The 25,300-nt window shown below is 42.0% G+C and overlaps 1 protein-coding gene across 3 annotated transcripts in view; it reads left to right on the plus strand.

Moving 5' to 3' along the window:
• Positions 1 to 590: 590 nt before the first annotated feature.
• Positions 591 to 25,300, plus strand: part of pax7a (paired box 7a) — a 45,930-nt gene continuing 21,220 nt past the window's right edge. For 2 of the 3 annotated variants that reach the window (XM_062404718.1, XM_062404733.1), the window contains exons 1-5: positions 591 to 1,005; positions 2,207 to 2,442; positions 3,241 to 3,385; positions 3,799 to 3,927; positions 21,979 to 22,178. In XM_062404718.1, the coding sequence (XP_062260702.1) occupies positions 921 to 1,005; positions 2,207 to 2,442; positions 3,241 to 3,385; positions 3,799 to 3,927; positions 21,979 to 22,178 (795 nt within the window). In that variant the 5' untranslated portion in view covers positions 591 to 920. The remainder of the gene's footprint in view (positions 1,006 to 2,206; positions 2,443 to 3,240; positions 3,386 to 3,798; positions 3,928 to 21,978; positions 22,179 to 25,300) is intronic. The other variant, XM_062404726.1, reaches the window with a different exon arrangement.

Here is a 25,300-nt window from a genome sequence, read left to right on the forward strand (position 1 = left end):
TAATCGATGTGTTATTATATACAAGCAAACTGTTTCTTTAAAGGCTTTTTGTTTTTTACTCATGGATATGCTATTGTGGCTTATGTGTTTTTCATTTGTTTTGTTTTCTTACATTGACTGTGATGTTCAAAGAAGGAAAGAAAGAAAGAAAGAAAGAAAAGAAAGATCGAATATCTTCTTTTTATAAACGCATTAATATTCCACAGGTTTGAGCGGCTGAATATCAAGGAGGCAGACACACACTTTTTTTGTTAAAGACGGGATTTAGAATAACATTTAGATTTAATAACATTTTGAACTGGGTTTGGTGTGTTGGGGTCTTTTTCTTATGAGGGAGGCAGCAGTGAATTAAAAGTGGAATGCGCGCCTCTGATTGGTCCCCCGGCTACTGGATAAACCCAGGGGAGGCCAGGGAGCCAATGGGAGCACGCGGCTGTCTCCTCCTACGACATGCACGAAAGTTGGCCACTTAAACTACTTCCAACCAGCCAGCAGACATTATACTCAACCCAAACTACAGCAAGGGAAAATAATAACATTGCCGTTTTCTTCCCCAAATTCACATCCCTAACTTGTGGTGCCTCTCCTCCGGTCTGCAGACTTAAGGGTGTTTCTACTCCATTTGTTACTGACTTTTTATTTTATTTCGTACATTCATCGCACCAGAGGAGAGCATCAATTCCATTCTTCCCCCGGTGGAAGAAGGGCTCGTCCAGATTCTCCGCCTGGGATTTGGGATCTGACAGCGCTTAGAGAAAGAAAGAGAGAAAGAAAGAGAGAGAAAGAGAGAGAGAGAGAGAGAGAGCATCTTTTTTGAAGCATTTTAAAAGATATTCAGTTTTTTATTCTTTTGGTCTTGGACTTAGTCAGCGTATCGCAGGTTTCGAACAGAGTCTGTGTTCTGTGTGAGTAACTGTGGGATGGCTACTTTGCCAGGAACAGTGCCTCGGATGATGCGCCCTGCGCCAGGACAGAATTACCCAAGAACCGGCTTCCCCCTGGAAGGTAAGAAAAACATGACACGCATCTTGTGACTCTGTCAATTTGTTTTTGTGTGGTGGTCAAAGTGTTTATTGCTAAGAAATAAAACACTGGGCGAACAAATGCAACCTCGATTTAATGAGGATTAAAGTTTACAACCAGAAAAAAAAAACTGGCATTTCCTGTCGCTGCAGATCAGCTCACAGCTTTAAAATAAAATTGATTTATTAATATTATGTTTTGTTTGAGCTTTATGGTGTATGGTGGTGTTTTTATTTTGTAGCATATTTTAGTTTAAAGCTGCACACACCCAATAATTCCTGATTTTTTATACAAAATAAAATTCCTATTAATATATTTTATTTTACATTTTAAAGAAGCTGTGTTCATAAGTCATGTAATTAAAATTACAAAAGAGTAGATTTTAGATATGAAGGGCCTGGAAAAATCATTTTATTTTCGAAATTATCCTCTGTATTAAAATCATTTAATACAGCTCTCTTTAGGAGAAATTAAGCTAGATAATAATCAATGCTTTGGTTCCTTATTTCAAGGAGCACTTTTACAAGTCCATCCTCGATTGTTACACACACAAATACATGCACGCACACACTCTCCCAAGCACACACAAGCAATTTAATTGGTAATTTCTGAAAACTTCCAATCCCGCCACACTCCAACCGGCTGAACATATGGGCGGAAAAAAGATCACTTTTGTATTTGCATGCATTTACGGGAGCAGTTTTCCCATTACGCCCGCTGCGTGCTCAAGTGCTCTGGAGTGAAATGGACAAAAACCACGTAGCTCGCAAGTGACTCGAGCTGCGGGGATTTGTTCAAGTGTCCTGCTGCTGGAAATGGCAATAACACACACGGCAAAGAGACGGCTCAAAGGATCACATCAATATTTGTACAGCATGACTAGGAATAATCAAGGTGGGAAGTGTCACCCTGCTCAGTGTCTCTTGAATGTGGAGCTGCAGCCTGGAGTGGCCTCGGACACATCCTGTCGCTGAGGCTGGATGAATCTGGCTCTTGAAAATGTATGAAATGATAATGTGCGTAACCTGCGTCCTGGTCAAAGTCAGCCACATGGCAAAAACAACGCTGCTGCTCCACCACATCATACAAACTAAAAGTGCATCCTCTCAGAACATCCTGCCCTTTGTGTGGTTGTTGTTGTTGTTTATTTCTGAGGCTGATGTTGTTGTTTGTTGTGGCGCAGTGTCCACTCCTCTGGGCCAGGGTCGGGTGAACCAGCTTGGCGGAGTGTTCATCAACGGGAGGCCGCTGCCAAATCACATCCGACACAAGATAGTGGAGATGGCCCACCACGGCATCCGACCGTGCGTAATCTCGCGACAGCTGCGGGTATCTCACGGCTGCGTCTCCAAGATCCTCTGCCGGTACCAGGAGACCGGATCCATCCGTCCCGGGGCCATAGGAGGCAGCAAGCCCAGGGTGAGTGGCGGCCCGTGGTGATCGGGCTCTGTGGGGGGGAGAGGGGCGAGGATTGGTGGGTCAGAGGGGGCAGCACACCTGAGGAGCCCTGGTCTGATGTTAACTGGATGGAAGATCAAGTTATAAAAATACTCTGTATTTTGCATCTGAAATTTAATAATATTTATATCAACAATTCTTATTAATTTCTTTTCACCTGAAATTTAAGTTACACATACTAAATCCACTCTTTTCCACTTCATATAACTTAAGTGCAGATGCATTGTTTTTTTATATTTGTTTAAATATGTTATATTACGGTATACATCATTTTTTTAAACAAAAAAGAATGAAAATATTTATTCAAAAACAACCCTGAAGTTTTAAAATGTAATACACTGAAAAGTAATTTTTTGTCAAATAGTTTTTTCACAGGGTGTTTTTGGTAATCAGATGAATTACTTATTTTAATTTATTATTGTATAATTAGAGCATTTAATTCTAAACATTAGACGTATTTTACCTTTCTCTATTAGAGCATAGTTGTTGATATACAAATTATAATACATGGGGGCATATGGTTTTTCGCTGGTGTCTCATATTTTGTTCATATTTCATAAGACATGTGAATGGGCCTATTGAAATGATAGTGTTTATAATACTGATATTTAAAAATTATACATCATTTATAGATCTGTTTATCTTGTACACTGCACTTGCTTATTTATCATGTTCCTTCAATTAAAAGTGTCTGTAAATTTGTCCCCCCCCCCCTCTCTCTATCTCTCGTCACGTTCACTCGCCATTTCACACCTGAAGCAGGTGGCAACTCCCGACGTGGAGAAGCGCATCGAGGAGTACAAGCGAGAGAACCCGGGTATGTTCAGCTGGGAGATCCGGGATAAGCTGCTGAAGGACGGGGTGTGCGACAGAAGCACTGTTCCTTCAGGTGAGGCATCATCTGGTAAGCTGCACTTTTTTCTCCCTTATTACCAGCGAACACTGCAGCGTCACCAGCAGAATAGCCAGCACCAACATGTTTTTAAGCCCCGTTAAGTTACTGATAATAAAATGTTGGACAGTGCCATGAGAGCTCACCCTCAGCTGGTCGACACAGAAAAAACAAAAAGTCATCCTTTTGCTTCTGCACTAGTGAATCTATCGCTGATTTTTGTATTTGCAGTATAACATTGCTCCTTTTCTTTTTCTTATACAATTTAATTTTCAACATTTTCTCAACTGAAAGACTTGACCTGTGCTTTATATTTATATTATTTATATTTTTGTCCTTCTAAAATAAATGTATGATAGGATTATTATGGTTCTTCTATGGGTTTTAAGGGCTAATCACCCATTTACTTTTTTATTTGCCATTAGTGAGCTCCATCAGCCGCGTATTGAGGGCCCGATTTGGCAAAAAAGATGACGAGGATGACTGTGATAAGAAGGATGAAGATGGAGAAAAGAAAACAAAGCATAGCATCGATGGCATCCTCGGTGATAAATGTAAGTTAACAGCAGATAGTATATGGCCCTTTTTTTGTACATGTCTGGAATAACAAATTATCATTCACACTACACAGATATTATAATTACTGTATTGTTATCATTATTATTATCATCATTTAAAGTAAATTGCAGCCTTGCAAGCAGGAAGCAAATGTTTTCCTTCCTCCCTTCAACGTCCTCTTGGGAAAATTGTCCCACATCCGAGCTGCAGCTAAACGGAGAATTTACTCCTGCTTTTAACTCCGAGCCAGCAGTTGTTCATTTGCTCAATTATTTATGAGAGCCTTGGCAGAAGGTATTTAAACTGCAGAAAATTAATTTGTGTGGCGAATGCCTTCCTCATCCATTCACTCATTTAACGAGCCCCTAAACGACAGCTGACAGTTTGACCCATTTCACAATCGATGTCAGTTCACTGACATTTCACCACTTGTCAGTTAAAGAGGAAATCAATGTCCACATTATTATTTGCTCTATTAGTAATGCTTTGCGAGGAGGGGGAATAAAGCTTTGATGCAGGTATTCACTGTCACTATTTGTCAATAGAATTTATAGGGTTTTAATATCCTTAAAATGTGTTGGTATGCGATGTGGGTTTCATATTTTCTGTGGCATGTTTGGTGGATTTAATTGTAACTATGATATTGCACCCGGGGACATAATTAGACTCTCAATTAACAAATGTGAGGATTTTCCTATTCTATATTATTTCCTAACATGAGTAGTAGAGTTTAACATTTTAACTCACTGCCAGTGAGCCTTTAGTTTAGAGGTTCCTTTGGTTATGAGGAGGGAAAATGGCACAATGCTATAAAGCTGTCTGGTGATCAAAGATGTGTGAATGGAGTTTAGATAAGAAAGAAACGCCCTCTCCTTTCCCCACCTCAAATAAAAAAAGGACACTTCCAAAAAAAATTTCAAACTTGAATTTGGACTTCACAAGCAAAACCTCCCCTCTATTGACGCCTTTCTCAAAGTGAAGAGTCCGAGGTACAAAAGCAAATCCTGGAAAGATGGCAGCGGAGGAAAAAAAAGAGGAGAGTATGGGCCCGGCCATTCACATTCAAAAAACCCGGCTAAAAGAGAGAGAAAAGTTTGGACAAAGGGCGCGGAGAGACATAAAAGGAGATGAATTATTCAGTGCGCCCCGCTGCTAGATAGTTTTGTAATTTTATATAATAGCGTTGGAGAAGAATCAGTTGATAGCGTGAAAACGGTCTCTCTTTTTTTCTTCTGTCACACCACGCATTAATGTTATGAGAAAAAAATGTCACCGTTTTGTTGGAGATGTCTCCAGTGTTCATTTTGGATCCTGCTGGTTACAAATCACCAGCGTTTTTTTTTTGTTCTGGAGAGTCTGTTCAGCCGCTCCCAGGACGCGTTTCTGGATAATGTGATAGTTTGACTTATGAAGGGTTCAAACACAGAATATCCTCATAATGTCCCTGCTCCTGTGTGTTTTTTTTTCTCGTAGCGCTGCTTATGTTTTTAATTGGGGCGGCATTACGCTGCTATAAAAAGAGACGCACCCTCATGCGTAATGCAGTGTCGACTACCAGCATCCGGATGGCATTTAATAATGTTAATACTTATTAGAGTAAGCAGTGGAAACGATGGTTGCTGAATAGGTGGCTGTGTTCGTGCCGGGTGTAATAGCTCGCAGGCATGGTAAGAAATGTATTTATCCCCAATCAGCCCCTCACTCTCTGAGTTTGAAGCACAGCCCTTATGTGGAGAGGGGTTTTAAAGCAGATTAAATAGAGCCTTTTATTTCTTTTCACTTTCATCTCAGAGCGGAGCTCACAGTGGCTCGCCCTGGGCACAAAATTCATGAGATTTTTTTTTTCGTTTACTTATCCAGATTTTAAGACTTTATTTATTTATCTATTTGTTTATTAGGTCTGTGTATTTGATTTTCTCGGAGGTTATATCACGGATTTATCCGCGCTCTAATCTAGCTTTATTAAAACGTGTATTTAAACTGCTCAGCACATTACAATATTTGTAAATTCTATTTTTGCTGCATGGATTTAAGTGTTATTTCTACGAGAACAGTTCCACCTAATCGGCCTTTTTTTTTTTTTTCACCGTGTGGCGATCACCAAGCAGAGATCCTGCTCCACCCACCATTCTGTTTGTGCAGGGACAAGTTCCTCATCCATGGTGCGCACATTTGCGCGACTGTTTAAGTCTGTGCCAAAGTTTAATTACGCGCAAGGAATGGGGTAAAGGTTGCTGCGCAAACTTGGGCATCCCTTTGTTTCGCGCCATGCGCACTCAGGGAGAGAAGAAATTTTGAATCAGCTGTCCCGCGTCCCACCGCCACTGCACTGACGCATCCAGCCTGATCGAAGGATGAGGTGGAGACAGGCGATGGACACTTGAGCGAATCGCAGGCTTACCTGAGTTCTTCAACCTAATTAAACAGATGCCACGTGGGATTATTCCCGAGCGTCAAGGATGGAAAGTGACAGCCCGGTGGAGACGCGTGAGGGAGTCAGACAACCCAGAGAGCCAGGTTAGGAGTCAAGGGGGAGGAGGCTTCTGTTAATTCAAATATAATTTAAGACTTAATATAAAGCACACGCTTAGTTTAAACATATTTAGAGAAAAGAAAGGTGTTTTCATTCCTGTATCACTTTTTCATGTAAAGTAAACTACATGTAACGGCTTGGAAATTTACTTCATGCGTCAAGCAATTACGCTCAGATTATTCCAGGTTTATTCTCAATTACCGGGTACAGCCATGTTTTACAGCAATAGTAATTATAACATTGACAATAATTATAATTTCTAGCTGGTATTAACACTCAGCCTAGAGTGGCGAAGAGTGAGGAAAGCTGCCTCTCATACTCCACGTCACAAACACACATGAGGGCACTCGCGCACGAACACACCAACCATAACACACACTTCCGCGCGCACTCAGCCGGTCTCTAAGTGTATGGTAATATAATGTAGCTATATTTCGGGTCTAAAGCCGTGCTGAATGAGAAGGACAGGGGAATGAAGCGAGAGACCACTTCAAACAAATCCATCTGGAACAGTGTGTGAGAGAGATTCAGTGAAAGTATGGGGAAGTTATTTAGCTATTAATAACGTTTTTTCCTCAGGCATTGAGAGTGACTCCATCTGCACTTTCTCGCAGCTATTTGGCTGGGTGGAAATTGAGGGAGACCCAAATGTTGGGCAGAGATAACATACCCATCATAGCCCAGACCCTGCGCTGTGCTTCACTGCATTAAACTCGGATTAACCTCCCCTGTCCCCGCAGCCACTCAAGCCACATTTCACTGGAATTTACATCAGTGGGCCCTCATTTTTTTTCAAAAGGGGGCAGGAGCTGAAAGACAGGATGTGATCGATTAAAATAAAATAAAATGAAAATAAAATAAAAATAAAGCAAAATAACATAAAATAAAATAAAACAGAAATTTAAATAGGCTAAATTTAAAAATTGGAGAAATTATTAAAATTAATAAATGTGGCAAAATATTTAATTAAATGTTTAGGTTAATTAGATAATTGGCCACTGACATGTTTTACACTTAGGAAAAAACACCATTCCACGAATCAAATGAGTTAGTTTTGTGATATTGCAGTTAAAAATCTGACATAACTCACATTAAATCCGTGAACCTATAACTTCACCGGCAGGTAATTTAGTAACCTAGTCCGTTGCTTAGTAACCACTAACTTGATTAAACGGTTTCTCAGTGAGCCGCCTGTCTGCGCCTAAAATGGCGTGACAAATTTCAATTTCAGTTAAGTAATGCACCAAAACTGTAGTTTTTGTTGTCACCCTTAGCATTTAATTGAGAGCCACTTTTTGGGGTTACACAATAAGAAGACTTAAGATGATACATATATAATGATGAATACGATTAATATAAAAAAAAAAAATACTTGCAAGTATTTCAAAAGAATATTTTTGAAGATAATGAGAGCAATAACTTTATGCATTAAGCTCACACTGTAATGGGCCTAAATTGTATTTTAAGTCAATCATTAGGCCACAAATTTCAAAATTACTTAAATTGAGCAAAAAATGGAATGTTCGCTTTTGCAATCTCATTTATTTCGTCAGGGCTACTACAATAATGAGCTTTTCTGACCTTAAATAATTCATTTAAAAATAAGTTCTTAGAAATAAATTCAAAAGTATTGAATTGTGACCGTTCGTGACATATCGTGACATTTGATGACCAGCGGTACAACCTGTGTAAGGACTGGTCGTGTTGGCTCCAGGGTAACTTGAGCAAGCCCTGCAGCGTAATAACACGAAACCCTGCTGCTCATATGAGTATAATGGGTAACGCATGAATGTGAAGGTGTGCACTTTAAGCTCGCAGGCCCACCACACCACAGACACGTGTCAGAGTCGGGGGCTTTAAGTGTCCACAGCATTAGGCTGAGTTAAAAAAAATGGAGCAGGCTTAAATTCAGTCTGTGCTGGCATTTGACTTTGATCACATCAGAAATATTCATGGAAGCACAAACAGTGGCTCTGCTGCCATTATCCAGGCTGACAGTGATACCTCTCAAGGCTGTCTATTAATTAAAGTGGCGCTTACCATGTGGGACGACTCCCTATCTGGGCGCAAAAATGGTTTTTCCATCTCTTGTGGGGCTCTTGAAAAGGAGCAATCTTCCCTCCCCAGCTTCTAGTGGGAAATTTAAAAGTGTACAGAGGAAGACATGGGGATTTCTAGCTCATTTATAAAGACGAGTTTATAATCCTTTCCTGCTTAATAACTTAAAAGGATTCAATTTCTCCCCTCATTTATGGGGTTATGATCGCACATTGTTACACGCAGATAGTAGCATTTCAAGGTTAACATTTCCTGTTCGAAAATATCAGAATATAAGCTGTAAGCCCATAGGTGCCCTTTGTTTAGCCCGCAATTTCCCCCGCACATGCTGTTCGACCCGTTTTAGATGTTGTTACTATTAATGTGATAACAACGAAAGGAGACGAAGGAGACCGAGTTGATAAGATGCCTCCACGCCACTGAGCATTATTTTTCCAACATGATATGATATTTAATTATAGCCCGTAATTTAACCATCGAGAAATACATTGCAGGAGGATTATGTAGACTCGGAGGATTGGATGTGTGGTTGGGGGTCTCAAACCATACGAGACAAATTAAAGAGGAAGCGTTGCCCTCCAGGTATCCTGTCACAACAGTGGGGTGCTTCAGCGCGTCTCCCGTTCCTGTCTGTGTTTTATTCCGCCAATTTTCACCGTGGGGCTGCGGGACCCTGGACTGTGCCTGCGGGGCTCTGCTCCAAAATAAACACAAAGCTCACAGTCTCCCTTCCATGCTGATGCTGCTGCTGTCTCTGGTCAAGTTTGACCTGACGCTCCCTCTCACACAAAGTCACACTCACACACACTCACACACACACACACACACACACACACACACACACACACACACACACACACACACACACACACACACACACACACACACACACACACACACACTCACACGTCCCATCGGCATCACACATTGTTGTCCACAGGTGAGGGCGTTAGCAATGAACGCACAGGCCTAAAGGAAGATGAGATCCCTTTTTCATCTGTTTGTTTTGTTTTCGGTGCAGTCTATCAAAAGTAGTTATGTTGGCTGATTTATTTTGAAAACGACAATTTAAAAACTATTTGCTAACCTAATAATGTAGAATAAAATCAATTTCGTGGTATTTCAGGGGAATTTGGGGAATTTTTTTTGTGGTGCTTTGGTTGAAATTGGGTTAATATTTTGACAAATTCAATGTAATTAATTAATTTATTTTAACTATAAAGACTTGGTCAATTTGTTTATATTTATGATTATATATTTATGATTATGATTATGACTAAACTTGTGAGCCTATATATACCGACATCACGTTAGATGTTTGCATTTCCTCTCCGGGTACTTAACGCAGCCTCTGGCCCGGATTGGCGTCGCTTTGTGTGCAGTATAAAGTTTAATTGGCTGGAAGAAGATGAATGAGGCTGACAGGAATCAGCTGTCCACAGATTCCCCCTGTGAGTCTGACTCGGAAATCATAACCTGACCAGCTTTTCCTCCTCTGGAACCAGCTCGTTGAACTTGTCACATCTAATTAGGGTGTTAACGCGCTCCGAGAGCATCGGTGGGAAACAGTAGGTGGTGGGGACGGGACAGCCAATGAGGCCTTTTTGGGTCAGATGGTGGAGGGGTGGTGGTGGTGGGGGGTGCAGCCTGGTTGGATGGTGTTGTTGTTGAATTGAACCGCTGCGGGCTTTTATTTCTAAGCAAGCTTTTTTTTTTTTTTACCCCCCTATGCTATTACTTCAATTATGGCCATCCAGCGGGCTAAACAGGCAAGTCTGCACGGACTGTAGCCTTGCTTTAATTAGGTATGAAATTAATTAGAACAGACATCTATTAAAGACTTTTAAGTTTGGCTAATTTTGTTTCCACAGAGTTTAAAGGTATGACAGTGGATTAATGGCTTACAGCCAAAATTATATTTTATTGCATCCCATCATTTTCTCCTGCTGCCTGTCTAACAGGTGTCAGGCAATCACCAGCAGAAAACTATTAATTTAATACTATAACTTCCTCTGTTGTCCTCCTCCAGCAGTGTTTTAATTGAGAAATTCACACAATGTTCATGACTTTCAGCAAACAGCAGGTCATGCAGTTTCCGCAAAAATGTTAATGTCATTTGAACTCCATGTTCTTACAAAACAAACGAAAACTTAAAAAAACAAACAAAAAAACTCAACAACTCAACATTCAGCTCACTCAAAAATCATTTTGTCGGAGTAGACTTAAACCTCCCGTGCAAATGTGAAAATTCAATATTCCTCCATTTCCATTTTAAGAGGTCGCTTTCTCTGTTTATTGAATACCCCCCCCCCCCCCCCTTGTATTGGTACAAAAAAGCCCTGTGATGTCTGACAGGCTGCTCTCACCATTGTTAGATGAACAGCCACTAGAAAAGGACGAGAGAAAGAAGAGGGAGGAGAAAAGGCCCCTCTGTTATTTTCTGTCTTGAGACTTGCGGCATAGGCCATTCAGGCGAGTTGATGAACTCCTCCGAAAAGTTTATTAAGGGGCCGAAAACAATACGAACTAAAGCCTTTGGGTGCCCGGGCAGACAGTTTATAAACTAGCTGCTATTGTGCCTCAAAGGCAGATGCATGAATACTTTTCAATGGGGCCTTCAAACTGACACGATCAGGCTGGACAGCAGCAGTTTTAAAGGAAGAGAGGGCGCTTCTGCAGCAGCTCACAACGCTGCCTTCTTTTGCATTAATGTACATCTGCAAAGGAAGGAGGAGGAGGAGGTGGAGGAGGAGTAGGAGTTGAGCACTGTCTGTCATGGCCTTGCTCGTTTACTGGTTTTCTCTTGGTCTTTATTTATGTTTCTTAAGAGAGAAAAGTCAGTATAATTTCATATTTATTTATCCTCAAAGAGGTCATATGAAAGAAAACTCCACAAATTCTGGCTTTATGTGCTCCATCAAAAATGTTTTCCTTTACCACAAATTGTATATTTTGAGTGTGGAAAACTACACAATCTGTTGTGTGCAGCCCGTGGCAATGAGTTTCCTGTTAAGGCTACATTTTAAACAAAGATTTCAAATATTCCTGCTCATCTGTGAGCCCATCAAGCGGGGCAGAAGTCTGCTGTGTGCTCTGGTGACGTGGATCCACTGTTGATTTCTTTGGACGGGACACACCAGCTACGCACACTCAAGAAGATACATTATTCCCCTCCTTTTCAACAAACAATAGACTGTCACTCTTTATCCCTCTTCCCTCCTCTGTTCCTCCCTCCTCAGCTTTCTCTTTTAGTCCGCTCAGTCTCTGGCTCTGTGCCTCACAACATCAGAGGGAGTCCAGTGATTTGTGACCCCAGCAACCCACACTTAATCTTGCTAAAGAGGGGGAGCATCCAGTTTGCAGCTTGGCGGGCCCCAAATAGGCCAAGCCTGCTCTGGCAGGTGTCAACATTAGCAAACAATTGGTCCCCAGTCCCATGCCCCGTACCCCAGTGCGACACTGAACCTTAACTATTTGAGGCGCGCTGAAAGAAAACCACATAATAGGGAATGTGGAGGGGAGGAGAGGAGGGGGAGGACAAGGGAGAGATTACACTCTCAGACAGCTATTAGCAGGGATGAGGCTTTTCTAAACAAACAAAAAAAAGAAGACGATCAATACTGTGTTAGTTTACAAAGTGGAGCCATCATTGTGGCTTTGGAGTATTTATTTTCTGCTCCATTGTTTTTCTCGACTTCTGAAATGTCTGTGGGCCGTATTGGCAATCCAATTTAGTTCTTCTCCCGGGCACTCGTGTGTTTGTGCCTGCGGTGGGCAGTTCATTGGCAGATTTGGTGTTGTAATGAATCCCGATTGGTGAGAATTACCTTCAGTGGTGGTGGTCAATGACTGGGCTGTCCAGGGGGAAAACAGCACTCAGGGATGACAGACCCTGTGGGGTTGCAGCGCCCTCTCCTTCATTAGACAGAGGTGTCTCGGCGACGAGAGCGCAGGAAATGAGAGGAGAACGAGTTGACATGTGGCCTGTTGCTGCTCTCGAGTGGAAACGTTACTCGACAAGAGGGCCAATGTTTTTCTTAGAGGCCATTTATTTATCTCTCACTGCTGATTCCTTGCCATGCCACCAGGAGAGACAAGTGTTCTCAGCAGGGGAGATTAGCTGCAATGGGTTTAATGGGAAAAAGAAAAACTTTAGTGTTCGTTATCAGACAAAAATCTCATTCAATTGCTTTGAGATGTGTCTTTATCCTATCGGCATCTGGAATAAATACAAACAAGTGTAGTTCAATTCAGGTAACATCCACCAAAACAAACCTCCTGCTGCAGTTGTTCTGTTATTAGAAAAAAATGCCATTATTCTGCCACAATAAACAAATGTAATTAACTGACCTTGTCACCTTTACAGACAATGGTGCCTGTTGTCAGAAAGCACCAGTAACAATGTTAACAGGCAGTAAAATTATTCCCTGGAGGTTTCTAGTTTTGTCTCCACTTAGGTGACCTGCCAAACGATGACAGACAGTGTACAGAGTAATGTCAGCTGTAAGCAATATTTAAGTAACCATGTCATTTCATAACTCGTAGTCATTTTTGCCTAATAACTTATCCACCAAACGATATAAATGTTGTCACAGATTAAATAATGACGAAGCCCACCAGTGATTCTGCACAGTAAAGGACGGAGTTGTCAGGAGACCAGAGCTCACAAGTGAAGTTACATCTATGATTTAAGCCAAATACAAATTGAAATATATTAGTGGGCTCAACTTACAATATTATGTCTATTTGTAAATTTGCTTCTCAACCCTGTGAAAGGGTTTTGCAGATATCACTTTGATCCCCTTTGATACACACATTTAAACGTGTTTGACAAGGTTTTTTTTATTATTTCCATTACATTTTTCCGGAGTATTAGTTAGGATGCAGTCCGGTAATTAACAATATCTGTTTCTAAGAATAAATTATTGGTGCATTTTGACGATGATATAATAAACTGTATGGTCTAATTGAATTCCTCGCCTGCCTGAAAAAAATCTCAGGACAATGTTTAAAATGGACAGTGTAATAATGACAAAGACCTTTGGCAGGCAAAGGTCTTTGTCTTTGTGATTAAGCGCTTGTTATATTTCCAAACAATAAAGCGGAGTGTAGCATGAATGAGTGTGGAGCCCATCGGGACATCTCCAGCTTTATCATTCCCCATGTTAAATTCGGTAATAGATGAGCAGGTCAGAGCCACGTAATTTACTGAAAGAAATGTAGTTTCCTCCAATTTGCCTTGGCGGCTCGGGGTGTCAAACTCTGACAGCTGGCACAGATCACGCTGGTGTTCTGCATTATGACCGTCCACTGGTTACCATGGAGCTGCATTAGAAAAGACAAAAAGCATTTCTGGCTAATTTTATTACAATACAGGAATAGCCCACATAATGTGCAACAGTAATTACGTTTCGCACAGTGCTCTCCCTCAGTGATAAATGAGAGACACTGACCATGGTCTGCTAGTTTAAGAATCGCCATTAGCCTATGCTACTTAATGCCAGAACATTTCACATTTTATGCTCTTGATGTGCTTCACCACTGAAATATTCATTTGTTTTTAATTGTGCATGTTTTTTCCCGCTCCACAACCACAAAGACAATAAACACGTTCCCTTAAGTGTTGCGAATCAGAAATGTGTTTTTTCGCCACCGAGTTTAAATTTGAAAGCTGTTGTCCAAACAGTGGGGCGGGGCTCCCGTCCTGCAGCCGACAAAATAACAACTTCAAATGTTGTTCCCCCCCCCACATTTTCAACTAATGGGCTTATTTCTGCATCGTCAGTCATTCTCTCCTTGGGGAATATGTAGTCTCAGTATAAAAAGCTTTGCTACTGTGCCATATTACAAACCCTCGATATGTGAGGAATATCTCAAACCAATGCCAGGCACTGTGATGCTTCACTCTGCCCAGAGAAAACAGGACTTAACAGCAAATGTTCATTTAAATTCTGACAACAGTTTGTTCACTTGCAACCAAGGGACCATAATACAGTGTAGAATAATAGTATTTTTGATAATATACTACGTTATTTTATTTCAAAGCAAGCTATATTGTTTTTATTTTATTATTTTTCAAATTTAAAAGACAGGATGTACAAAGGAGTATTCAAATATAAGAAGCAGAAGCTATAGTAGTTTAAAAAAACTTTTATTTTACTGCCCGTTACTGAAGCGCTCCGTTCACATGAACCCTGAGTTTTCATTAAAGTTTCCATCAGTCCTCACAACTCGTCCTCCCTCCATAATGTCCTCTGTATCACTTAAAACTTTTCCACAATATTTGCTGCCCAGCCTCGTCCAGAAAATTAGGAAACTTCCCTTGGGCACATAAAAATGTCCGCTGTGCATTCCTATACTGTGCCCAGTAATCTCTCTTTGGCTTTGTTGAGAAAATGATTTGTTCCTCCAGGAGACCTCAGCTCATAGCCCTGAGACATCACTGTTTGATTTCCTGCGTAGGTTTTTAGAGCTTTTTGCTGGGGGACCGGGGCTCTGGCTCCAGTGCCATTTGGCAGAGACCCCCAATGGGCTTTCTTTTTTACTTTCTTGTGCTCTCTGTTAATTTCATTACTTTCGCTGTGACCTCAATTAGTAAAGACTTAAGCTGAGGCGATGACATTCTGCTCTAAATAAGAAGGAGACGGAGAAGAATCCTGGAGTGAAGCTCAGTCTTGGGGAAGTGACGGCTGGAGACAAGGTTCACATTTAGTTTTCAAGTCTCTATGTAGTTTTGTTAGATCCTATGTATTGACTTTATTTTCTAAAAACTGCCAAAGTAGAGAAGCATATAAGTAAATTCAAGATATGATATTACCTGAATGCTGGAAACAAACACATTTTATTTGCATTTTCCCTCATGTTACCTTACAATAACTTATATATACAAACTTTTTTTTACAAACTTAAACAATAGCCCGGTGAACCACAGTGTTTCCTTCGTGTAAGAAAAGAGCCAAAAGCAACAAATCATATTGCAGTTAAATTACTCTTTTTAGTCAGTAGTATATTAAAGAAAAAGAATCCCACCCTCAAGCCCTTCACGCTTTCACACTCAGTGCAGTGCAGAGGCATGGGGAGTCAATATGTCAGCGTTTATGGATGCCCTGCGGAGCTGCACAGGGCTGTCAGGCCCCTATTCATGCTCTAATGGCCCCCTGAGGAGCTCGTCTCTCCAGGCTGAAAAGGCCGGGAGGCCCAGTGGACGCCCTGTTGTTGAAGGTGAGCGTGCGCTCTCATGGACGCGCCGCGCCTTCATCCATATGACAAGAGCCATAAAAGAGCATCGCTCTCGCTGCTTCTCCCTGTCCGTCTCCTCTGCCTTCTCCCGCACCCCCTCCTCTTCACTCTCTCTCACTTTCTCCCCACCTCGAACACAGGAAAGGGGGCTAATTGTTTGTTGTGAGAGCCAAAGATTATAGAGCCTCCCATCTTTCTTCCTCCCTTGCATTTTTTATCCTCGAGCCCCCGTTCTCCTTTTCTAAAGAATGTGATTCTGTCCAAGAGACAAGGGAAGAAAAGTATAGGAATTTTCTGGAGGAATGTCGATGTAAAAGAGTCTAAAACTCTGACACCGCCACTGAGGGGTTGTGCGCTTGGTAACAAAAGCGAGGCAGCATTTTCTAACATTTTCATCACTCCACCTCAAGTTTCTTTACAAAGTGTAATTTCCGTACAGGTAGAGCACACATTTTAGTTCACTTCCACTTGTCCTCTCGCAGCGGGTACACTCTGGGACAAGTGCCCTTGGCCCGCAATCACCTGCTAATGAATTGACACAAGGTATGAGACAAAACTTTATCCCATGACATCTGTCCCTTAAGGTGAGAATGATTTTATTTTAGATAGGTGCATTTAAAATATCCTTATATGTAAACTTACACCTCTCCTCCAGATTCAATTTCAGCTAAATGTCAAATCACTGCGCAGAGAAGGTCACTGACAACCAGTGGAAATTGATTATGTACTTTGGCATGTCACCAAACCAAGTAACGGATAACTTGATCGGCCACATACACACTCTTTTTTTGGTGGGGGGCGGGGGGGTGTATGTTGATCTGAATATATCTAATATACAGAATTAAATCTCCAGGTTGCAGAGGCTGTGCGCTCACGTTGAGAGTTTTGTTTTTCGTTAGCAGGGAGATAACTAGGGGAAGAGATTATTCACAGGGAATTTGTCTTTAAACCATTCTGGTTATCGCTGTCGTCTATCTTGTATTCACATAAGGTTCCTATCTCAGATACATCCTTCGGTAAATGCCTTGAATCGCATGCCTCCTTTAACTTGGCAACCCCTTTGGGATGAACAGGCGAGTGCATTAAGCAGAGATGCTGCACCATTCTCGGAGAAATGCAAATTGGGAAGTTGTTAGCTATTTGATGTTGCTGCGCGATCCCCCACCCCGCCCCCGAAAAAACATCCCTCCACTCCAGTGTTAGCGGTTGAATTGCGTGCAGTCCCGGGGACAGGCAGCGCTGTTTATATGCAGGCCTGGAGCAGCAGAGACAGCACAGAGACAGATGCATGTCAGAGATAGCAGATCCCATCTCAGGCAGATGCCTCTTATCACAGGCCTGTTTGCATAATTAGGTCTTTTGATATTCACCCCCTCTGACTGACAAAAAGTATAATTGCAGCATCAACTACGACAAAAGGTAGGCACAAAATAAACAAGTCAACATAAATAGGGAGAAAGGATGCGGTGTTATTTTTGTCCCGTGGGGGGAAAAGAGGGAGGAAAAAACAGCATTTTGAACTAAATCTGCTGTCAGTCACAGTCAACTGGTGTGACTCGGTGCTCAGAGGCTGGTCCTGTGAATGCCTGCAAAACACTGAGCGCGAGGCCTGATTGTAATTATGCTGGAACTAATATGCTTTTCAAAATGAGCCATTATGAGCTAATGCTGCACTGCCAAAGCCCTGTCTGTTTTTGTCCCTGTGTCTTGGATAGTTTGTGAAGGTACGGCTGATATGGAGGCCATGGGTTATGATATCAGAGACAGTCTGACAAGGTGCAGCTCGAGAGTAAAACTCTACTTTGAGTCAGTGCTGCTCACAGGTGAAGGATGAAAAACACAACATCTTATGGTTTTTCAATCTTTTTAACACGGACATTTTTGGTTTGTATGTTTAAATGCAAAAATATAATAACTCCCCGACCTTATCATTTGCTAAATGCATTCATATTCAAATCAAATCAATAAACTTGGATTTGATTTGATTTGATTTGAATATGGTTTTTATTTAATGATCTTTTGTACTGGGATTCTATCCTAAGTGTTTTTATTCATTTATTCTTATTGTTATTCTCACTCTTAATTTTTTCTTATAATATAAATGCTACATATGAAAAGGAATAAAGCAATAATTATTACATTAGATTACATTAAACACATTAGATATTAGTTTTCATGCTGGTGACAGTAAACGTCTTGTGAACGTTCCCTTGAGGGCCAGCGATGGGTTTAATTCAAAACCTCTTCACAGTATCGTGTGTCCTGATGCAGTGTTTTCAGCCACCGAGCAGACATGATGTTCATTGGTGTTGTTATGCATCGTAAATCTGGAACTTTAAATATCACTTTCTTTAATTGCCGGTATTGAATGGACAGCTGCCTGTTTAATCGACGTCACCTCAGCATCTCGGGGGTAAAGGTTTGAGGGGTTGAAGGGAGACGAGCTGAGCAGGGAGTATATAGGTGGAGGGGGGGGGGGGGGGGTCGATATGAGGAGGTGATGAGGATCCCATCTGCCTGTAGTCTGAGGAGTCTGTCTGTGAGGTCAGCGGTGAACTCTCCGGGGAGAGAGAGCGGCCTTTAAACCTCAGAGTCACTTCGAAACTATTAACTAGCTGCTCGAGTCCTTCAAGAGTGTAACCCAGTTTTATCCAAAAAGTCTGGTCGGAGTTAGAGCTTCATTAAAACAAAGTCACATCAGGGTCAATGTGTGCCTCTCCACATCCATGGGATACGCTAATAACTGCACATTAATTAACAACACAATAATCTGTGTAAAACTGAAGTACTCCAGGAGAGTGATGTACCCATAAAAACATGATATTTATCTAAAATAAAAAAACTGTTTTAATTGTGTAGAGACAGATTTCACGCTTATTAGCTGCTTGTCCTAAAACCTCACTCCATCCAAATCCTGAACCAGCTTTGAGTATGTAGAGCGAGTACACTTGAATGCTGTTAATGCACAAAATTCTCTGAAATGAAAAGAAAACTTTATCACAGCTGGAAAACATTTCAAACAAAGCGTGAACGATGATGCTCCAGAAACACTTGAGAAAAAATGTGGTAAAGAAAGTATTTTGCTTGGAAAGTGAACAGTAAGGTTGTTGTTCAGTTGACATCTGGCCGAATCAGTGCTCTATCATCACCTGTTAGTATGAATCAGTGCATCATGGTGATTTATACCATAGAGATCAGTATAGTTTATAGAATGTTAGAATGTAATTTGCATTTGATCCAAGCCGGTTATGTTTGTTTACAGAGATTAACATCTGTCCCGATATTAGTTTATCAATATTCATTGAGTTATTCATCGGTCCTCTTTGGTACTGAAGCCGTGTGGCTCAGTCATTTCACTCCCGGCATTCCTGACAATTTAGGTTAAGGTAGTTTTTTCATCAACAAAACCCGATGTTATCTTCAATCTTAATCAAGCTCTTACCTCCACAAAGCAATGTGTAAACCGAATTAACTCCTCCGATTCATAATGGGCAGAATATTAAATCAATACCGGGGCAAAACCTCAGAGGGCCCCTGGAGGAGAGTACACGGCAGTAATCATGCCCACTGGATGGCACATAATTAGATTCTAATTGGACGATAACTAATGAGACAAGGCAGGAGCTGTTTATCAATATCCCCTGAACCTTTAAATGGAAATTACACCAGTTGTATTATGCGAAGGCGTAATCACAGTGCACCTTTTTGTGCAGAGAGAACCATCAAGCAAACGGACCTCAGCTGCCCTGCAGGGATTTCGCTACCTTCGCAGGGAGGGGGTGTGTTCATTGCTATTAAATGGTTTGTCCGATTGGTTTAGCAAAAACTACTGAGCCGATTTTATGATACTTGGCAGTAGGGTGGGATATGGGCCGAGGGAGAATCATGGGGGCGGATTCAGGATACTTTATTTTCACTTCCTTCAACTCAGTGTAGAGATAGATAAGGTGTTAGCCTTGGCGCAGGTATCCGTTCTACTGGCATCCTTCCAGTTTTCATATTTCCTCATTTTGTCTCCGATAATTTACATTGGCATGTGGGTGAGATGAAAACAGACTAACATGTTATACACATATCTATATCTTGAACTGTTTCGTTCAGAAAACAGACATTATTTACTGTCATGCAGCCTTTGAGACCAGTTTCTAAACCATCTGCTTTCTATGGACGGACTTGGTCCTTTATGTAACACCACTGTATGTTAACCAGAATGAAGAGTCTGGACAGCAGACATGTGTTTTCTGATGTCCTCTGCCTTTTAACTCACCAGCATATTGATGAGCTTTACATTCAACCCCAATCCCAGTTGGCCCCCGTGCATCATGGGCCACTTTCCATTTTCCCTTACTCATTACAGGCAGGGCTGTCGATCTTGTGTCTGGTTCATGTTGAGGCAGATGTGTTGGGCTCAATTGAGAGCAGGGTTATGCGCCATTGTCTGTTGAGGTTTGTCAGTCATTGGCCTGATAGCATGCTGAATGTGACACAGATTACCGCAGTGGTGTACTTGCTAAATAAAGTCTGCAAGAGAACCTTGAACAAAGGAAGAGGAAAAGAAAATAATTTGAACAGGAGAAGACTTTGGTGTCTTTCTCCGAGCCCCTTGAGTGCGAGACGACTCGAGAGTCTCCCTGTAGGACACAGAGGTGACTTTGGAAAGTGATCTGTACACTGCTGGGCCGGTCTCAAGTGTCGTCACGGCAAGTTACCGGGCAAATGGATATACGCATCCTCATGAAAACCAACAAAGGGATATGTGGTGTATGTACATATTCAACTTTGTATGTTCAAGGGTGTTCTGCAGTGGAGAGAGCCTGTGCTTCAAGAATCAATCTTTATTAAAAAGGATAAGACTGAAGAATTGATTTAATGAATGCGGCCTCATGTCCTGCGGCCGCATGTAATCCACAGAGAATCATTGAGCATGAGCTCAGGGGGACAAAAATGTTCGTGGAAGACTCATGGAGTGGCCTGTAATGATAGCTTCCATATAATCCCCTAATTCCTTGTTTAATTAAACTCTGGAGCTGGCCTTGAGACTCCGCCAGCTCTGTTGCTCTTTTGTTCTCACAGTTGTTATTTGGAGGCGCGGTCTGAGTATTCTTTTGTCCACTTACGCTGAAAGATTTGCTGTTGGAGTGAGCTTGAAACAGACAAATCGGAGCAGTGTGACAATGAGTCAGGCGACAGGAACTCACTCAGGCAAAACATTCAGGTGAGCGTTTTCAGTTTTCATTTGAGCTGAATAGCGAGGGGCCACTGTCAGCAGCGCAAATCTCTTCTTACACCCTCTCCTTCAATAACTCCCTTTATTTCCCCTCTCCCACACTTTCTGGACGGTGCGTGATGCAATCCAAAAGGGGCCTGGAGCAACACTGGCACATCACGCCGCCTTGTCAATGTCTCAATGAGGAAATTATGAAAATGTGAATTTTCTGACATGAAATGAAAAGGGCCATGTAGTTTGAATAGACGTGCAGAGGAGGTGAAAATGATGCAATTTTCTAAATTCAGTTATAACGGTAATGTGCAATGGTAATGCGCATTTGCTGTCAAGAATTTCCCTGTCGGCCCGGATTGTGCATCTTTGTGCTGTATCTATGTTCCTCGAGCAAAAATTCAGCTTAGTTGAATGCCTAAAAAGTAATGTAGAATATGTTGTGATTCATCTAATGACAGCAGATGGAAACACATGGCGCTGAATGGTTTCGGTGTGATATTGTGTTCTATTTTGTACACCCTGGCTGTGCTGTGTATGAGCACTGTGCCCTGGGCCACTGAGAGAGAAAAGCAGGGTGAGGAGCAGCAAGGTGGCCTGTGCAGATTAACCCCTCTACCCACCAACACCCCCACTCCCCCTCAGCCCTCTGCCTTCACAGCCTCTGGGGCCCCTTTCAGAGGCGGGATTGTGTATCAGGGCCTCCTCTACATTAAATAAATATCCACAGATTAAGATAATATTCTCCCGGTTGTATATTGAGAGAGGAGAAGCTGTCATTCGAATCTTCCATGTTGCCAGTCCCCCTCTCTTCTGCAACAAAAGAGGCTCCAAAACGCAGATAATGCCGTTAGAGCTAGTTTATGATCACTTTCAGCTCACATTTGATGCCATTTTTTCCTCAAAGACCCCTCGGTTAATTCAGACAAAAGACTTCTCTTTACTTGTTTTCACTCCACGATCACACACATGACCCTGTGTCCCTTTAACCCACCTCAGGTAACCGCACAGATGAGGGCTCAGATGTGGACTCGGAGCCCGACCTGCCCCTGAAGAGGAAGCAGAGGCGCAGTCGCACCACGTTCACTGCCGAGCAGCTGGAGGAGCTGGAGAAGGCCTTCGAACGGACACATTACCCCGACATCTACACCCGAGAGGAGCTGGCTCAGAGGACGAAGCTCACAGAGGCCAGAGTACAGGTCAGACTTCAGCAGCAGCACACGGACAGATCTGAGCAAACACATTGTTCTATGACAGGCCTGCATGAAAACACATATTCGCACATCTCTAGTGATAATGTGCCATGTGGAAATCCTTTCATGTGATTTTGGAGAAGTCCAAGGGTCGATGGGAGGATTTTGCATCTTAAAAACTAGAATCGCACTAAAAAGATTATATACCTCCGCAGAGGCCGACATTTAATCAAGCTGCACCACATCAGTTTCCTAAATATTCTTGATTTTCTTAATATATATATCCATTAGTTATTCCCTGGGAAATCAATGAAAACAAAAAAAAGAAGAAAGAAAGAAAGTGCTTAAAAAATATTTGTGATCCAGATGTGCATAGACAGTTTAAAGGTTCTCCTCTGACACGTTCTACATCCTTCCACCATTTTGTAGACGTCTGTCCAGTACTTTTATGTAATGCTACTAACTAGCAGAAAATAAGCGTAGATGAGAACCCTAACCTGTCTGTTTAAAATTAAACAGCAACTTGTTTTTCAAAAGAAATGAACATGGATGGATGGATGGATAACTCCTGGAGCTCACTCAGATTTTTCACAGGAACTATTTCGTTGGGAGAACAAAGCTCTAATCAATCAACTGCTTTGGAGTGGGACACAGAAAAACAGGTTGTCAGTAGATTTTCTTTCTTTTGTGTAAACAAAATTACATTTACCTCCATGGTATCAAGGTGGGGGTGGGTTGAGAAATCTCAGAACTAAAATAGCTGCATGCCTACAGATCCCACTCGAGGTAAGTGAGGCAACACTTGGTAACCGTTTCTTTGTTATTTGAGTGCGCCGATCCTTTAAACACATGTGTAATTGGACATTAGCCATGCTAACTCTAAAGACTGCACCTGTCAACCTTAATGTGCTGCAGTAGCTCAGTCCTGAGCATCACTGAGGCAAATATCTGGCTTCTGCTGCAGCCGGCTGTAGACGCTCACACTCTATCACACCTGGCACATGCCTCGCAGGGCTCTGCGCTGCTGTAATTCCCCTAAACACACCCATAAAAAGCAGAACACCTGCCTTCACTCACTTACTCAAGGTTGGGAAAATATTAGTCTTTCAACCACGGCAATGCTGCATTCATCTCTCAGGAAGATGTGACCCCCTTTTTACCCGTATCAGAAAGTGCATGTATGAGAATTTGCTTCTTCCCCTTAGACTCCATGTTTTAAGTGTTTTGACAGCGATCCTTCCCATCTTCTCACCTCACACCCGCAAAACTATTTGACAGCCTGGGTGCCCTGTGGTTGTATGTAAGATTGAAGGAAGATGTGTACAGTAGAGTTATAGCAACAGCTGTTCTTCCAAATACTGAGAGAGGGGGTGTGGGGGGGTTGTGGGACAGAGGAGAGAAAGGGAATGCATTCCTGATGGATTTCTCATTTCGGCCTTTGGCCAGGATCTCATCCCCATCACTTTCAAGCTCGCCGCTGCTTGTAAAATCTTCCACATATCACACAGAGTTCCTCATCCTCTCTTGGGAACCCATGCCCCGACAACAACATTAATCAATCAGCCGCTAGTAAAAAAAAAAGGTCTGGGGCACCGCTCTCCTCTTACCACAGTCGTTCACACTCCCTCTGAACCCCCCCGAACTCCTCACCGCATGCTAACTGTTCATCACACTCCAAACATGCAGTTGGGGGTAACTGATTCCACACATGTCTTTGTCCATCTTAAAACCCCCAAAATGCAGTGATGTCCTAGGTCTGAGCGTTTAATGCCTCACTCAAGGGAAGACTATGTCTGTTATAGAGCAATGTATTGCTGTTTTTTTTGCGTGTATGAGAAGTAAATGTGGAAAAAAGGTGGGATGAATAAAGGCTGCATCAATAAATCTTAGACAAAATCTACTCAAGGACATTCTGATAGTATTGATCTAAAAGTAAATTTAGTTTTGACTTTGCTTGATTGGGTTCCAACACTCTAATATGATGGAAATTAACCACACAATTACGCAAAGCAACATTTTTATTTGATCGTTAATGCCACGTATAAATACATCATTCTTGTGCGAGTCATAGTGATCACAGAGGACAGTGAAACCTCGGGTCTCAAAGAATAATCCATGCCTTTATTAGAACCTGTGTATTTATGGAGGCGAACAAAAATATCCTGAACGCGAGAGAAGAAAAGGAAAACGGAATGGCTGCAGTCTCTCTCTGCTGTCAGAAGATAGACTTAAATGATGTCATGTGAAGACCTGAGGAATTTGAGTCATGGCTTTAATTTGTTAATGCTGTTTTCCTCATAATCTAATTCTGAAAGTCTTTGAAAGTCTCAAAAGGTCAACTCAAACTTAATTTTCCAGGAAGGTTACGAAGCAGTACTGGCCAAAGTTGCACTTCAGTTCGAACGTGTTTACGAAAGGATATTCTACAACAAGAGTCTGATAGCTGCTCGATGGAGTGCTTGTTTTTCAGGTTCTGACGCTACTGTAATATCACACTCACATAGAAACACTTTTAAATTAATACAATTATTATACTAAAGATGATAAAAATGAGCTAAGTGCAGATTTTGGGGGGTTTAAAAGGGAAGTTTCTAGTGTGTGAGTTGTCTGTATCGCAGTGTTCGGAAAAATGTCCACCAGCTGCGCTTTCCCATGTAGGTGCCCAAATGGCCCATCACAGGGCAGGAGAGAGGAGACCCTTTGGCCTGAGAGCAAAGCTTCTCCAGCACAGCTGCAATGACGCATCTTCCAGATGTCGCCCAGAGACTAATCTGTCTGAGGCTGAGGGAGAAGCTTCAGGCCGGGGGTGTCGGAGGGGTTTCACACACTCATATGTTCAGTTGAATTTGTGTCCACAGTCATGGTTCACTCGCGTCCGTTTGTCATTAAAAACGGCGTTAATGTGGAAAGTAGTTTCCTCAGATGGAGGTAAACGGTGCTGGTGAGGTGCAGACACCGGCTCTCCACCTCTGTGTAGTAAATTCAACTGGTCCCTTCTTGTGGAAGTGTTTGGCTTCGCGGTGACTCCCAACCCAAACTCATAAACAGAGCTAATTCCCTTGTGTCTACCCTCGCCTGCCATTTAAAGACCTTCTCACCATCCATCTTTATCAGTCCCGCTGCCCCAT

This window comes from Platichthys flesus, chromosome 2 (genome assembly GCF_949316205.1).
Source record: "Platichthys flesus chromosome 2, fPlaFle2.1, whole genome shotgun sequence".
Lineage (NCBI taxonomy): Eukaryota > Metazoa > Chordata > Actinopteri > Pleuronectiformes > Pleuronectidae > Platichthys > Platichthys flesus.